Source organism: Sus scrofa, chromosome 1 (genome assembly GCF_000003025.6).
Source record: "Sus scrofa isolate TJ Tabasco breed Duroc chromosome 1, Sscrofa11.1, whole genome shotgun sequence".
In the NCBI taxonomy this organism is placed as follows: Eukaryota; Metazoa; Chordata; class Mammalia; order Artiodactyla; family Suidae; genus Sus; species Sus scrofa.
In genome coordinates, this window is record NC_010443.5 from 49,433,552 (window position 1) to 49,450,341 (window position 16,790).

At 37.2% G+C, this 16,790-nt stretch overlaps 1 protein-coding gene across 9 annotated transcripts in view; it reads left to right on the forward strand.

Annotated features, from left to right (window-relative positions):
• ADGRB3 (adhesion G protein-coupled receptor B3) overlaps window positions 1-16,790 on the forward strand; it is a 733,899-nt gene that overhangs the window by 547,667 nt on the left and 169,442 nt on the right. For 5 of the 9 annotated variants that reach the window (XM_021072838.1, XM_021072833.1, XM_021072856.1 and 2 more), the window contains one exon: window positions 14,680-14,727. The exons of the other annotated variants lie outside the window; for them this stretch is intronic. In XM_021072838.1, coding sequence (XP_020928497.1) covers window positions 14,680-14,727 — 48 coding nt within the window. The remainder of the gene's footprint in view (window positions 1-14,679; window positions 14,728-16,790) is intronic. 9 annotated transcript variants of the gene reach the window in all.

Sequence of the window (16,790 nt, forward strand, 5' to 3'; positions counted from 1 at the left end):
TGAACCATGGGAAATCCAGGTCAAGTCTAATTGGAAAAAGAGTAGAACAAGGAAAAAAGCTTAGGCTGTAGTTTGTTCTGTTCCTGTGGTACTCATTTTCCTTTCTTTATCTGTCTTCTCCTACTTAATTCACTTCATTTTCATACCGCTTTCTTCTTCCCATCTTTCTCAACCTTCTCTCCTCTCTCTGTAAACCTCCAAGAGTAAGATAGCTCCTCTGCTGAACAGTTAAAATACAATATGAATGGTTTATTTATTTGTGTAATTCTTACACAGCATTATGCACTGAGATCTGTTCTAAGTACCTGACAAACGCCAACTCCTACAAACCATCCCTGATACAGACATGCAAGGTGGTTTCACTGATCAATAAGTTGTTAGACTTTCTAGATATGGCAAAATCCCAACCTTTTATTTTGGCATGTAAGAAAGATTCCTCATTGTCTACACACCAGTCATGTGAAATTCTTTGCAACAGTCAAGGTTCTTCCTACTATTTTTAAAAAAGAGAGAGAGAGAGAGAGAGAAATCCTTGGTTTTTCACAAAGGGTTATTTTTCATCTAATGAAAGGCAGGGAGGCAGAGTGGAAGAGGCACAGACTTTACAGTAAGGCAGACCTGATTTAAATGCATCATTGCAGGCATGTTCCTTACCTCTCAGAGCTCCAACATTTCACTGCAACAGAGATGCTATTGCTCTGCTAGGTTGTTGTGAGAACTGGAATTAATTAGAACTAATTTCACTTCATGCTCTGCCCACCATAGCAGGTATCCAATAGCTCTTATTGTTATGTATTTCATGTCAATATAGATACACTGGGGTCCCTCGAGTGCAAGACAGAAATCAAAGATAAAAATTTGGCTAGTAGGTTTCAGTCCAAATTAAACTTTTACTGATCAACTTAATATTCCCTGTTTTCATATTCAGTAGTATATTTGCCATTTTCTCAAATCAAAACTATTTGAGCATTTTTATTTTTATAAATGTATGTATCTTATATGTGGTTACACATGCTTATAATGTTGCTTATATATGTATATTATATTGAGTATTTAGATTTAGGTTTGGTCTAAATTTTGAGAGCAAGATGCTTTATTTTGTAAAACCACTTCACTAAGGTATGATTGACATACAAAAAAAACTGCACATATTTAATGTGGTCAACTTGAGTTTGGAGATAAGTATAAATCTATAAAACCATACCATAATCCATGCCACAAAAATGTCCATTGCTTCCCAACATTCCTCCCAACATCGTTATTTATTAATTTTGTGTGTATGGCAAGAGCATGTTAGAGAAGCTCTTCTTTCTTATGATTCTAAGGATTTTTTTATACTGTTGGATTTTTCAGTTACCCACTTACACACTTAAATGAAAAACTCTAATAAAATATTAACTTTTTTCAGGACTTCAAAATAAGGAAATGTACACAAACACACGTATCCTCAAACGTGCTATTTCCTGGAAAAGGAATAACTATGGTGTGTTAGATGCTCAATTTAAATCTCCATGATTTTACAGATTTAGATTTCCACTCACCTATTCTAAATGTAGACCTCTTTGTCCCCTTCTGCCATCTAATCCATGATCTGAAATCTCAGGCACAGAAAAAGTTTGGACTCAAGTGTAAATTAAACCTTCATGTTACAATGGTATCACATGTAGGTGTTCTGTCAATGTAGGTATAATGTCAACCAAAGGTAAGAGGCTAGGCAGTTGAAAGGCTGGGGAAAATAAAAGAATCTGAAACAAGTAAAGAGGCATAAAGTACTCTGGGAAAAAAAATTAATCTTATGCACCAAGAGTTTTTCCTCCCGTTGTTTACATCCACCCACCCCATCTTCCCTTACCTAATTCAAAACTCTGATTCCCTAACACCTTCTTCCCTAATCGTTACTTTGTCTCTTCAAACTCTCTTATTCTTTTATATTTATATGAATGCTTGTAAATTTATCAGGTAGGGTGATATTTTCTCCTTCTGGGTTTCTGAACCTCTTAACAGTGGTATATACTACAGGTATTCAGTTTATTAATTCACTATCATCTGACATAATAAGTGATTATTGTTTTAGCCAGTCTTTCCCACCAGAGTATAAGCTCTATGAGAGCAGGATTCTGTCAGTCTTGTTCATAGATATATCCTAGAATCTAGAAAATTGCCTGGAATAAACTAGGTATGCAGGCACCCACCATATGGGAACCAAATGCCATTCAGGATGATGGTAACAGAAATGGATGGCTGAGTCTGACAAAGCCCCTACTCTCCTGAGTTTATATTCTAGGGTAGAAAAATGGGAATGAACATAACATATGCACATGCTGTCATCACTTAGGAAAAGTGGTGAAAAGGAAATGCACTGTGAAGAGGGTAGGAGTGGGGTAGTGAGATGGTATTTACATAAGGTGGTGAGGAACAACTCTGGACTCTGGGAAGAGGTGATTTTTGAGCAGATTACTGAATGAAGTCAGTGTCTGAAGATTGGGGATGTCAAGTCATTCTGACAAAGGCAACAGTAACTACAAAGGCTCTGAAGCAGGAATAAATTTGGCATGTTTGACAGAAAAGACACAAATAAGGAAGCACAGGGGAAAGTTGTAAAAGACAAGTCCAGAGTGATTAATGGGGCAGATCGTGTAGGGCCTCATAGGCATCCAGGAATTTAGATTTTACTTTGAGAGTACTGGGGATCCACTAAATGACTGAGTGAATGAGAAAGTGAGTCAGTGGTGCCTAAATACTGTGTGATCTAAGTACTTTTACTTAGGATCAATTAACTGATTAATTGCTAAAATATCATTTATGCATGCTAATCACACCATCTATCAAAATACATAGGAAGTCTGATCCTTTCAAATATGAATCTAGCTCAAGGGCTGGCTTCATTGGAGCAAATGATGAGAACTCCAGAGCCACTGAGTGTGTAACTAAGTGCAGACCCTTTGCTGGTGCTGCCAAAACAGGAAGGGTACTAGTGGAGGAAAAACAGAAATGCACAAACAATGAGGGATGGGCCAGTAAATATCCTTGGAATGGAGAGACTTATACCAACAGCTTTACTCCTCTCACTTTTCTTTTCCATTGCTCAGCACATGGCTGCTAATGCTTCCTTAGGTGCTACATTACTATTCTGGAGAAAAAGCTTCCTCAGTAGACCAATTGTAAATGAAATATTTTTCCTGAAAGAGAATGTATACGGAAGTTAGCCACTCAGGCTCTAGAATCCGACTGTTTATTAAACCAGCTGGGTGATCTTGGGAAAGTTAAATTGCCATTGCCACAGTTTCTGCATTGGTTAAGACGGGGATAATAATAATAATCTTCACAATATTATTGTAGTTATTGAGTGAAATAATTCATTGAAAGCCCTTAAGAGATCCTGGCATGAGATAATTACTCCAGAAACATTAACTTTTTCATTATAACCAGGAAAAGATAAAATTGTTCCTGACGTGTAGCCTTACCAAGTTAACTTCTCCAAGTTTCTAAAAGCTAAGTTTAGATGAGACTCTTCCTAGGAAAGGAAGGCACATCCTATTCTCATATTTGGAGAAAAGCGGTTTGAAGAAAAGCAATACTGTTAAAGAAACCATAAACATTCTCAGAAACTGTAGTGATGGCTTGGAGGGAATGTAGAATTATAGAAAGACCTTGATGTTGGAACCCGGAAGCCCCGTACTTAGTCTTTTTCAGTGACCTGCTTTACAATTTATATTGTGGAGGTTCTCTGAGTGTTCTATTCTTCATGGCCTTCGCTACAAAATGAAGGTAATAACAATATCTCTCTTGCAAGGTTTTTTGTTTTTTTGGGTTTTTTTTTTTTTTTTTGTCTTTTTGCCTTATCTAGGGCCGCTTCCCATGGCATATGGAGGTTCCCAGGCTAGGGGTCTAATTGGAGCTGTAGCCACCAGCCTACGCCAGAGCCACAGCAACGCGGGATCCAAGCCTCGTCTGCAACCTACATCACAGCTCATTGCAACGCCGGATCCTTAACCCACTGACCAAGGCCAGGAATCGAACCTGCAACCTCATGATTCCTAGTTGGAGTCATTAACCACTGTGCCACAACGGGAACTCCTCTTGCAAGGTTTTTATATGAAGTATAAGTGATCACTTACATAAATGTCCTTTGAAATTTTTATAACCGTGTTCAAATGTTACTTATTTTGTTAAAGTTTTTGAGCCTTTCAATGTTGATCAAATGACAGTTTCTTAACATGAAAAGGAATATGGTCAGTAAGTTCTAGAATTTTTTTTTCTTTTTTATTGAGGTATAATAGCTTTGCATTACACTAGTTCCAGGTGTACAGTATATTGATTCAATATTTTCCTACTTTGCAAAATGAATATCATAAGTCTAGCTATCATATATAATTATGCAAATTTATTACAATATTACTGACAATATTCCCTATGCTGTACCTTATATCACTGTGACTTATTTTATAACTGAAAGTTTGTTCCTCTTAATTATACTCACCTATTTTACTCATCACTCCTATCCCCTTCCCCTCTGGCAACTGCCTGTTTATTCTCTGTATCTATGAGTCTGTTTCTTTCTTATTTTTTTGGCCTCCCCACATCCCTGTGGCATGAGGGAGTTCCCAGGCCAGGGAAAAACTCATGCCACAGCAGCAGCCAGAGCCACAGCAGTGACAACACTGGATCCTTAGCCTGATAAGCCACCAGGGTACTCCTGTGAGTCTGTTTCTGTTTTGTTAGGTTTGTTCATTTGTTTTGTTTTTTAGATTCCACATATAAGTGAAATCATAAGGTATTTTTCTTTCTTTGTCTAACTTACTCCACTTAAGTCCAAATATGTTGTCACAATTGGAGAAATTTCATTCTTTTTATGGCCAGGTGATATTGTATTGTGTGTAAATTGCCACATATTCATTATCCAATCATCTATTAATGGACACTAGGTTGTTTCCATATCTTGGCTACTATAAATGAGGCTACAATGAACACAGAGTTGCATTTTGATTTCTTCAGTAACCCCTTGGTTGCTTAGCAGCATATTAGTTAGCCTCCAAGTGTTTTGTTCCTTACCCTTTTTCTTTAGATAATTTCTAGTCTTGTGGCATTGTGTTTGGAAAAGATGCTTGATATGAGTTTAATCTTCTTAAATGTACTGAGCCTTGTTCTGTGGCCTAGCATGTAATCTATCCTAGATAATGGTCCGTGTTCACTTAAAAAGAATGTGTGCTCTTCTGCTTCAGGGCAGAATGTTCTATTTATATCCATTAAGTTAATCAAGTCTAATATGTCTTTTAAGACCAGGATTTTATTATCAATTTTTGGATGATCTGTTTATTGATGTGTGTTGTTAAAATCTCCTACTATTATTGTGTTTCTGTCAATTTTCCCTTTATTTCTCTTAATATTTGCTTTATGCATTCAGATGTTACTATTTTGGGTGCATAAATAATCATTTTATCTTCTTTTCGGATCAACCCCTTTATCATTATTCAATGTTCTTTGTTGTTACAGTCTTTGTTTAAAGTATATTTGTTTGATATATGTATTGTTACCTCACTTTTATATTTATTTCCATTTAGCATGGAATACCTTTTTCCATGCCCTTGCTTTTAGTCTATATGTATCTTAAATCTAAAGATGGCTTGTATGCAGCATATGCATGAGGCTTATTTCTTTATTCATTTGGCCACTATATGTCCGTTGATTAGAGTATTTAATACAGTTACATTTAAAGTAATAAAATTATTGCCATTTTGTTCACTTTTTCTGTTTGTTATTTTAGTTTTATTTGTTGTTGTTTGCCTTTTAAGAGCAAACTCACTATCTCCCAAATCCCTCTGGCTCCCCCATACACAAGCTCCACTGGCCTTCAAAGCCTTACATTCTGCGGGCCCATCTTCCTTGTACTGACCGCTGGGCTGGAGATCCTGATATAATCTTGGGCCCCCTCAGTCTTTGGGGTCCTGCAATTGTGATCATCCTTCCATTTATGGTTCACCAACCAGGAGTGTGACCCTGACTACACTATGTCTTTGCCCCTCCTACCAGTCTTATGCTATTCTTTCTTTATATGCTTAGTTGTAGAAAACCTTTTCTGCTAATCTTTAGGTCCTTCTTGAAGATAGTTACTTTGTAAATAGTTGTAATTTTGGTGTGCCCATGAGCTTAGATGAGCCTTCCTACTCTGCCATTTTGGCTTCACCCTTTGGCATTAGATTTCTGAATTAGAAATAAAGTGCTATTTTTATATTTAAATTGCTAGAACTTGATGTCATCAGTTTTCTGCTCTATGTATGCTTCTTTTTCTTTTTTAAACCAGAAATAAATGTTTCATTAGAAAAATTGAAAGAGAAAGTGCTGTTGGGTCTGGTATTCTTATTTTCAAGGTGTTGGTTATGATATGAAGTTTAAAGAAATTGGGAAGGAGAAATAAAGCAGTAAGAATGTGCCTGCACTTCATGAAAATGACTATTTTGGTAGTGATAACTTGAAGACAATCTCTCGATACCCTATCCTTGACATTAGTTTGGCAAGAATATAGCACAGATGTGGCAGAGAGAACATTATGGCTAATTTTATAACATCAATCTGTTGTCATCAGTATACAAATGAAATTAAACCCACATTGACAGATTAAATTGCTAAAGAGAGACATGTGTGGATTAGAAAGGAGCATAGGCCTGAGAACAGAAACCCTGGTGACATCTGAGACAAAATTGTGAGTGTCAGAGTCTAAGCCCCCAGCAAGGTGTTATCTGCATGCAATTTTTATTCAACAGAAGATTCTGACCAAAGATAGAATATTTGTGCTCAAAACAGAAATCTAAGCATCTGTAGAAAAGAAAGTGGCCATTATGATCTAAGAAAAGAAGCAGGTAGATCTATGGCGGCCTCTGCAAGGCTCCTTTGCTGAATCTCCTTGGATACCCATAGGCTTTAATGAGCAATACATCACCTCTGCGCTATAGACTAAAACCGAAATCTGCAAGCAGGTGGCTTTGGGAAAACCAGAAGAAGCCAATTTCTACATTCCCAAAGTGGAATTTTAAAAGCAGAAATAAGAGAAGAAATGGAAGAGAAGTTATTATAAGCCAAAGCGAGAACCCATGATCTAGGCAGCTTCCAAATGACTTAGAGCATGTTTTCCTATGGTTATTGATTTGTTAAAGAAATGCACAATATGCATTTTTTAAGTGATGCAAGATGACAGAAAAAGGAGTTCTGATTGTGGCTCTGTGGTAACAAGCCCACCTGGTATCCATGAGGACATGGGTTCCATCCCTGGCCCTGATCATTAGGTTGAGGATTTGGCATTGCTGTGAGCTGTGGTGTAGGTCACAGCTGCAGCTCAGATCTGGCATTGCCATGGCTGTGGCATAGGCCAGTAGCTGCTGCTCCAATTGGACCCCCTAGCCTTGGAACTTTCATGTCCCGTAGATATGACCCTTGGAAAAAAAACACTTTGCAGAGCATATGACTTTACAGCTTTAACACAGAAATCACTACTCTTGTTCCATTCTGTCTGTCTTTGCAAGACCTTGGCCCATAGGTCACTCTCTATTTCTTCACACACTTACATCCACATTCTTTCCCTCTGAAAAAATAAACCACCTTGGCTGGATCTCACTTCCTCCTCTGACTCCTTAGAGTTTCCAGCTCCCAGGATCTTGTCTCAGCTATTACTTTCTGAACCTCTCCCTGGGACATTTGGATTATTTACCACCTTCTTGATCTTGAAATTCTCTACCGTTTTTTCCCAACCTCCTATCTGTCTGTGTCTGTATGTATAGGTGGGTCTTGCCTCAGTCTTATTATTTTCTCTCTGACTCCTCCATTCTTCTCCTTTCCTTCAACTTTTTGTTTCCTTACTTCTAAAACTAACCATTTCCTGGAGTTCTGTTTCTGGATCCTTTCCTTTCTATAAATCTATCCTTTATTGATTTATTGTATCAGAAGCAGACCCTTTTACCTCTTTATATGCCTGTGTGTTCTTAACTTCATCATTGTCAGCATTACTATCTCTTGTTCATTCCAGAATTGTAACTGCACAGATACAATTGACATTAGGTCCATCCTACACTGCATGTCTCTCTCTATGAGACTTCTTGTATACCAGAGTTCCTACTTGGACCCTACTCTTTCCCTGAAAAGACTACTTCAACCAACCACCCACCATTCTCCAAACCAACATGTCATTTCACCAAACACCAATACATCTTCTGTTGTCTCCTTGTGATTTAAAATGCCACTAATAAGGTGGCATAAATATGATATCCATAAATGTGATATCATTATCACTATTCAAATATCCTATCTGGGTAAAAAGCTGATTTCTTCTTTACGGCTTTGTATTCTTAACTCTGTTCAAAGTCTGCCAGCAGAATATGATTCCTACAAGCTAGCTTGGACTGTCAGGGTGATTTGCAGTCTTTCATGAGGGTTCTACATTCAGAAGTTGAACTTGGGCTTGTCTTGAGGATATATTGCTTTTGTTAATTCACAAATATTTCATCTAGTGAGGCCATTCTTTAGTTACAAATATAATAATGTTGAAAGGCAAGTTTTCTCATGAAATTGATGCTTTAGGTTCCCATACTACTTCTATTTATTTATTTTTTGGTTGCATCTGTGGGATAAAGAAGTTCCCTGGGCAGGGATCAACCTTGCACCATAGCAGCAACCCAAGTTCCTGCAGTGACAAAACTAGATCCTTAACCCTCTGTGCCACAAGGGAACCCCCCTTTTGCTTTTTAACATTAAGACTTTTGAGATTCAACTAATGTCTAATTACAAAGTTTTCTATGGGATGTATGATAGATTCCAAGAACCTCTCTACTTTTTCTATATCCTTAAGTACGTTCTACTCTTTTTTTTTTTTCTTTTGAATCTAGGACATGGACACTTAATCATTTGCATTATCACATTTATCTTAAGTTCTAAAACATTCCAATCCTTAGTTCCATTCTACTTATTTACACAAATAGATATATGGATAGATAGACAGATAGATAAAATTCTTTCTCTGCTTGTCTCAAAATCACATAAGCTGCAACTTACACCAGCAATATCAGTAGACCTATGTTTAGGTAGAGTTGAAAGTATTCTTCTACATGGCAAAATAATACAGTGAAGTACTCCAGTTGAGATTTCAAGTAATATTTAGAACAAAGTTGGTCTCCAATTGATAGTTGAAGGTTTATGGTACAGATGGCTGGATTTTTATAAAAATCATTTCTTACTATTAACTGATTTAAGAAAAGCTGCATATGAAAACAGAGGCATTTGAGGAATCAGATACTTTATTGGCAGCCACCAGAAATAAGTACCTACTTGCTTGTACTTTGCTAGCGGAAATGTGATAAATTCCACAGAAACCTGAAGAGTTCCAGAAGAAAGGCTTTCTCTGGCAGAGTCTGCAGAATGTGATCAAATGCTGTAATAGAACATTGGAGTTATGTGACCTTCAATGATAATAGCCAAGTAATAAATTAGTCTTCCCAGCTGCTAGTGCATAATCATAACAGCAAACAGTATGTGAAAACTAACATCATGAGAGATAGTAATCATGTATTGTAACGTATTGATCACAACCACTGAAGGAGAAGAATGCAGAGACCCAACAGGAACTCAGTTAAGAATGCATGTAATTCATCAAAAGCTACTTGTGAAATTAGTACAGCCTTATGCAAAGACATTGTAAAAACAGTTTTAAATCATGCTTTAATCTGGCATTGTCCTTATGTGAATCATTATTGCCATAGTTTTACAGTTATTATCATTGAATAGATTTTTGAACAGCTATACTTTGTTAAACGTCATTCATCAGCAAATGAGGCATTGTTAGGCTCGAGTTGAGACTTTGGCTTTCAGACTAAAAATGGCACAGCACTTTCTCTTGTCCTTACTTCTTTTATTCCTTTAATTTTCTCTCTTCATCCCTCCCTTTAATTTGTGCATAATTAATTATGAGATTGTATGCATGTTGGGAAATATAAAAGTTATTGGAATTGGTGGAAGTCATGTCTTTCGCCTTTGAAATCAGTCAGTGTTGGAGTTCCCATTGTGACTCAGTGGTAATGAACCCAACTAGTATCCATGAGTTTTCAGGATCCATCCCTAGCCTTACTCAGTGGGTTAAAGGATCCAGCATTAGGTGAGCTGTGGTATAGGTCACAGACATGGCTTGGATCTGACATTGCTGTGGCTGTGGTACAGGCCAGAAGCTACAGCTCCGATTCTACACCTAGCCTGGAAACTTCCGTCTATCATAGGTGTGGCTCTAAAAAAAAGAAAAGAAATCACTCAGTGTTAACCCATCATCTATAAGAAGAAGGCTAATTTGAAAATGTGTCCTTTAAGTTCCTTCAGTAACTGGCCCCTGGTCACTTCTCCAGCCACTGTGCTTTCTAACTCCTGCTTTCCCATTCTTCTCTGCAACCCCTTTTCATGTGCCTATTGGTATAAAATTAGGTTTTCATTTGAGATTTTTCTTGTTTCCTGAAGTAAGCTTGTATTGCTATAAACTTCCCTCTTGTATTGCTGTATGGGCTTTGCAGTGTCCCATAAAGTTTGGATCTTTGTGTTTTCATTGTAATTTGTTTCTAGGTAATTTGTGATTTCCTTTTTTGACTTTTTCAGTGGCCCATTGGTTGTTTAGTAACATATTATTTAGCTTCGGGTGTTTGTGTTTTTTGCTGTTCTTTTTTTTCTTTCCCTTGTAGTTGATTTCTAGTCTCATAGCATTGTGATTGAAAAAGATGCTTGATGTGATTTCAGTTTTCTTAAATTTACTGAGGCTTGATTTGTGGCCCAAGTTATGAACTATCCTGCAGAATGTTCCATGTGCACTTGAGAAGAATGTATATTCTGCTGCTTTTGGATAGAATGTTCTATAAATATTAATTAAGTCTGTCTGGTCTAATGTGTTATTTAAGGCCTATGTTTCTTTACTGAGTTTCTGCCTGGATGATCTGTCCATTGATATAAGTGGGGTGTTAAAGTCCTCCATTATTATTGTGTTACTGTTGATTTCTCTTTTTGTGACTGTTAGCAGTTGTATTTTATACTGAGTTGCTTCTATGTTGGGTGCATATATATTTAAAATTGTTACGTCTTTTTGGATTGATCCCTTAATCATTATATAATGTCCTTCTTTGTCTCTTGTAACAGTTTTTATTTTAGAGTCTCTTTTGTCTGACATGCGTATTGCTGCTCCAGCTTTCTTTTGATTTACAATTGCATGGAATACTTTTTCCATCCCCTTACTTTCAGTTTCTATGTGTTCCTAGATCTGAAGTGAATCTCTTGTGGACAACATACATATGGGTCTTGTTTATGTATCCATTCAGCCAGTGTATGTCTTTTGGTTGGAGCATTTAATCCATTTACATTTAAGGTAATTATTGATATGATATGAATGTTCCTATTGCCATTTTATTAATTGTTTTGGATTTGTTTCTTTATTCTTCCCTTTCTCTTTTGTTCTCTTGTGATTTAATGACTATTTTTAGTGTTGTATTAGATTGCTTCTTCTAGTGTGTATGTGTTTCTGTTGTAGATTTTTGGTTTGCGATTACCTTGAGGTTTTGTTATGGCAGTCTACCTATATATATAAGATTGTTTTAAGTTGCTCATCTCTTAATTTCAAATGCATTTCTAATATTGTGCATTTTTAGTTTCCTCTTCTCACAATTGTTGGTTTTGATATCATATTTGGATGTGGATGACTTCCTACCTTTAATGCCTTTACTGGTGAGATTCCCCATTCATAATTTTCTTGTTTCTAGTTGTGGCTTTTTCTTTTCCACCTAAAGAATTTCCTTTAGCAACAGTTGTAAGGCTGGGTTTTGATGCTGAATTCTCTTAGCTTTTGCTTGCCTGTGAAGCTTTTGATTTCTGCATTGGATTGGATCTGAATGAGAGACTTAACTGGGTAGGGTATTCTTGATTGCAGTTATTTTCCGTCTTTTCGCTTAAATATATCATACCACTCCCTTCTAGCCTGCAGAGTTTCTGCTGAAAAATCAGTTGATTACCTTAAGGGGAATTCCCTTTTATGTTATTTGTCATTTTTCTCTTGTTGCTTTTAATATTTTCTCTTCCTCTTAAATTTTCGTCAATTTGATTAATATGTGTTTCAGCATTTTACTCCTTGCTTTTATCGTGTTTTCAACTCTCTGTAATTTTGGACTTGAATAAGTGTTTTCTTTCCAATGCTACGAAAGTTTGGGGCTATTATCTCTTCAAATATTCTCTCTGGCCTTTTCTCTCTTATTCTTTTTGGACCCCTATAATGTGAATGTTAGTGCATTTAATGTTGTCCCAGAAATCTCTTAGACCGTCCACATTTCTTTTCTTTTTTTTTTTTTTTTTTTACCTTTATTCTGTTCCCTGGCAGTGATTTCCACCAATCTGTCTTCCAGTTCACTTATTCGTTACTCTGCTTCATGTATTCTGCTATTGATTTTTTTCAGTGTATTTTTTATTTTGATTATGTTGTTATCTCTAAATGTTTGTTCTTTAAATCTTCTAGCTTTTTGTTAAACATTTATTTTTATCTTTTCAGTCTGCATCTCCATTTTTTTTCCCCAAGATCTTGGATCATCTTTACTGTCATTACTCTGAATTATTTTTTGGGCAGATTGTTTATCTCCACTTCACTTAGTTGTTCTGCTGGGGTTTTGGCTTGTTCCTTCATTGGGAATATATCTCCCTGCATTCTCATTTTGTCTAACTCTCTGGTGTTTTGGTCTCTGGTCCACAGGCTGCAGGATTGTAGTTCATCTTGCTTCTAGTGTCTGCCCCCTAGTGGGTGAGGTTGGCCTTGGGTCTTGTGCAGGCTTCCTGGTGGGAGCGAATGGTGCCTGCTACTGGTGGGTCAAGGTATATCTTGTCCCCCTGGTGGGAAGATCCACATCAACTGGGGTGTTTAGAGGTAATTGTGTGCCCATAATGACTTTAGGCAGCCTATCTGCCAGCTGTCTTCCCACCTTGTTGATTTTTTCAACTGAGGCATGCCAGCACTGGAAGCTGCAGGCCATTTGGTAGAGCCAGGTGTCCTTGCTAAAATGATGACTTCAGAGAGAACTCATGCTAATGTATATTCCCCAGGGCTCTGCCTTCAATGTTCTTGCTCCCACAGTGTGCCACAGCCAACTCCTGCCTCCCCAGGAGGTCCTCAAAGACCAGCAGGTAGGTCTTGACTGGGCTTCTATGGAGTCACTGTTTTGGTCCCAGTGCACGTGAAACCTTGTGTGGGTCCCACCAAGAGTGGAGTCTCTGTTTCCTCAGTCCTGTGGAGCTCCTACACTCAAATCCCGCTGGCCTTCAAATTCAAATGCTCTGGGGGCTCCTCCTCCCGATACCAGACCCCCCACCCCCACGGGCTGGTGAGTCTGACGTAGGGCTCAGGTCTCTTACTCTTGTGGAAGGACCTCTGTAATATACTCATTTTCTAGTTTGTGGGTCACCCACCCAGCAGGGGTGGGATTTTATAGTATTTGTGAAAGCACCCTCCCTATCATCTCCATTGTGGCTTCTTTGTCTTTAGATGTAGAATATCTTTGTGGTAAGTTCCAGTCTTTTTTGTCAATCATTATTCAGCAGTTAGTTGAGATTTTAGTGTCTTCATAAGAGGAGGTGAGCTCAAGTCCTTCTGTTCCACCATCTTGTCTCCTAGCCAGCTATCTAAGACTGTATTGAAGAGTAATTCATACCACACTATTTTGAGTTCCCATGTTCTGTGAGGCATTTATTCTTTCAAAAGATTACCTAAGATGAGAGAGCTAATTTACAACTGTTTCCAAATGAATTTAAAAATGATTTTAAAGTTAATGATGATTATCTGTTGTATTTTTTCCATGAAAGTTTTACTTGAAAAGGGGACAAAAAAAGACTCCCTAGTAGAAACTGAAATAAGTCATTTTCTTTTATTCTTTTGGACTAATGAACATTCATGAAATTGTGCTCCTTGACCATACTTCTCCTTTCTTGATTTGGTAGGCAGAATATTTGAAATATTTAATTGGACAGTTATCCGTATTTCAAATCCCATTACAGACAATGAAAGCACTGGTTTGATAAGAAAAGTTAATGTGTTGGAAAAGAAGAGTGGGTAGTGTTTGATTAAGGGTCTTTGCAAGTAACCTTTATCAGCAAGTCTGAACCAGCTTTTCATCTTGCTAATCTTAAGAAATTTCTCATTGATCTGCAGACCTGAGATGCCTCTTTGCAGCCATAGATAGGTGCTGGGAGGTTGAAGATGTTATTTTAGTTTTAAATTTATAAAGGAGAGGGGAAAATGATATTATCTTGTGTAACAAAATTAATGCATAGCTTGACAAGAGTGTTCCCATAGGGTGATCAGATAATGTTTTACTTTAACCTACTAATCTAGTGAGATACCTGAGTAGGTACAAGTTAGAGATAAAGCATTCATTGCACAGAGTAGTCACCTTTATTTTGTGATAAATGTGAATACTTACCACAATATTAAAGTGAATACACAAATTCAGCTATCTGTTCATATCTCACTCTTCCATTCCTCCTTTCAAATGAACATAACCTGCTCCTTTTCTTCCCTATATATTAATTCTAGGAATGAGAAAAGTCCAACAAAGGAGAGAGTAAATTTTCTCTTAACTTTCATATTGCATTTATTATTTATTTATGAGTAACATACCTATTTCTGGATTCCAGGAATCTTTCTTCCAAATTCACAAATGTCAATGGGAGAGTAGGAGGCAGGTATGTGCATTGTTTCAACAAACTTTGACTAGCAGTCACTGAATACTTTTGCATGATTCAGGATTATTTTTGTGGTTTGCTTTTAGAAGTTAATATTTACCATATATCAGTTTGGGGGGTAAAGAAATTGTTTACATGAAATAAATAGACTGCCAGATATTTCTCCAGCAAAGATGGGTTTACTCAGGACCAGTAGAGAATTTCAATTCTAGTCTGCAACCATGATAAGCCATATGCAAATTCCCACATAACAAGAGAAAGGGAACACTTTTATAGAGGGGAGTAAGGAGGTAGGAGGGCTGTAGTTGCAAAGAGTCCATGGCTTTTCATTGGCTGAGTCCCTGCCAGAAATGAAGAGGAATCTCCTTCTTCCTGTTGGGTTCAGCCATTGAAACAGGGCATGAGAGCTCCCCCTGCTGGTCTTCCCACTCTTTTTAAGTGAGGTTATAGTTTATTAAATTTTTTTACAGAATCATCAAACAGAATATTCTGTGGCTACACAGCTTGGTCTGTTAGGTTTCATGACATTTTTAGAACTATTTTTTTTTCATATTTATCTTTAGACCCCATTCCTAGCAAAAGTACAGGATATTATATAACATGCATTTTGCTGGGTATACACCTGGCTACTTCCTCCCACCCCTACTTTTTCCATATCTTTTTTGTTCAATATTTTTTTTAAGTTTCATTGTATATAAGTTTAAATATCATCTTAAATATTTCTATAGCCAGAAGGATAAAGCTAGAGTAGATAGATAGGTCAATGAATAGATCTATTAAAAACAAAACAAACAAAAAACAAACAAACAAACAAAAAACTATGATATGGCATTTACTGTTTCAGTGTTTTAAAATTTGTGGTTAATTTCTCAGTATACACCCCCTGATATGTTCAAAGCTAGATTTGCAGTTCCAAGTAGAAAAATATAGTCTCTGATGTTGGGGATCTGAAAACAGTAGGGGTGAAGGAGACCTCGGTAATCAACCACTGCACAGTATACGATTTCTATAAGTGCTGTCCCAATACAGAGACTCCTGGCAGCCCTGAGGTGAGTGTCAAGGAAGCTTTCTCAGAGGAAATGGTATTTGACCTGGGCTAAGGAAGGGCACTAGTGCCAAGTGGGAAAAGAGGGAAGGTTAGCATTAACAGAGGCCCAGAGATGTGGATATGCATGATGGATTCGAAAATCTTTAATTCTTTTTGTTCCAGTGTGCATTTGGGGCTAGTATTGCATTGGAGTGTCAGCTTGATAATAAATGACCATGTATGGTACTTGATCTGAGTTCTCAGTAGCCTTTGAATATGCCGTCAGAGCTGGTTGACTAGGTATTGAGTTAAAGCATCCTCTGTTCCTGCTGATTCAGATACATTTTATTTTTCTACTAGGACAAAGGGACTGCTTTTATATTGTTGGGGCATGCGTTCTATTCAGGAGATACACTGTATTTGTGGAAGGAAATTCTGGCAAAGATCAACCTAAAAAGTTTCTAAAGCAATAGCCAGACAGGTAACTTTAGATGTATAGACTTGTCTCATCAAATCTACTAAGGTTTAAAGGTAAGATGACTAGTTTCCCATGAGCCTTGGGGATGACTGTAGAACATGCTAGATATTAAAAAGGAAATAAGCTTCCTGCCCCTATAAGTCCCCCAGAATCACCCATGTTTTAATTTCAAAAAGAAATCATATAAATTTCAAAAGAAAGTATATCTCCCCAAAAGATATGTCTTAATTACAAATGGAAAAGGTGGGAAAATCTATTAGATGGACCCTAAACTAAGTGATTAAACTTCACTAGGAATAAGACCTATATGTGTCATGTACTTCCTGATGTGATGTACCAAGTAAAACAAAACACCACTTATGTGATGTTCTAAAAATGCACAACCTCAATATACTCTTAAGAAAATGCATACACATCTAAATTGAGGGACAGTCTACAAAATAAGTGACCAGTGCTCTTCACAATTGTCAAGATCATGAAAGACAAAGGATGAGAACTGCCCCAGATTGGAGACTAGGGAGCTAAGATAACTAAACGCAGTGCAGGATCCTGGATGGG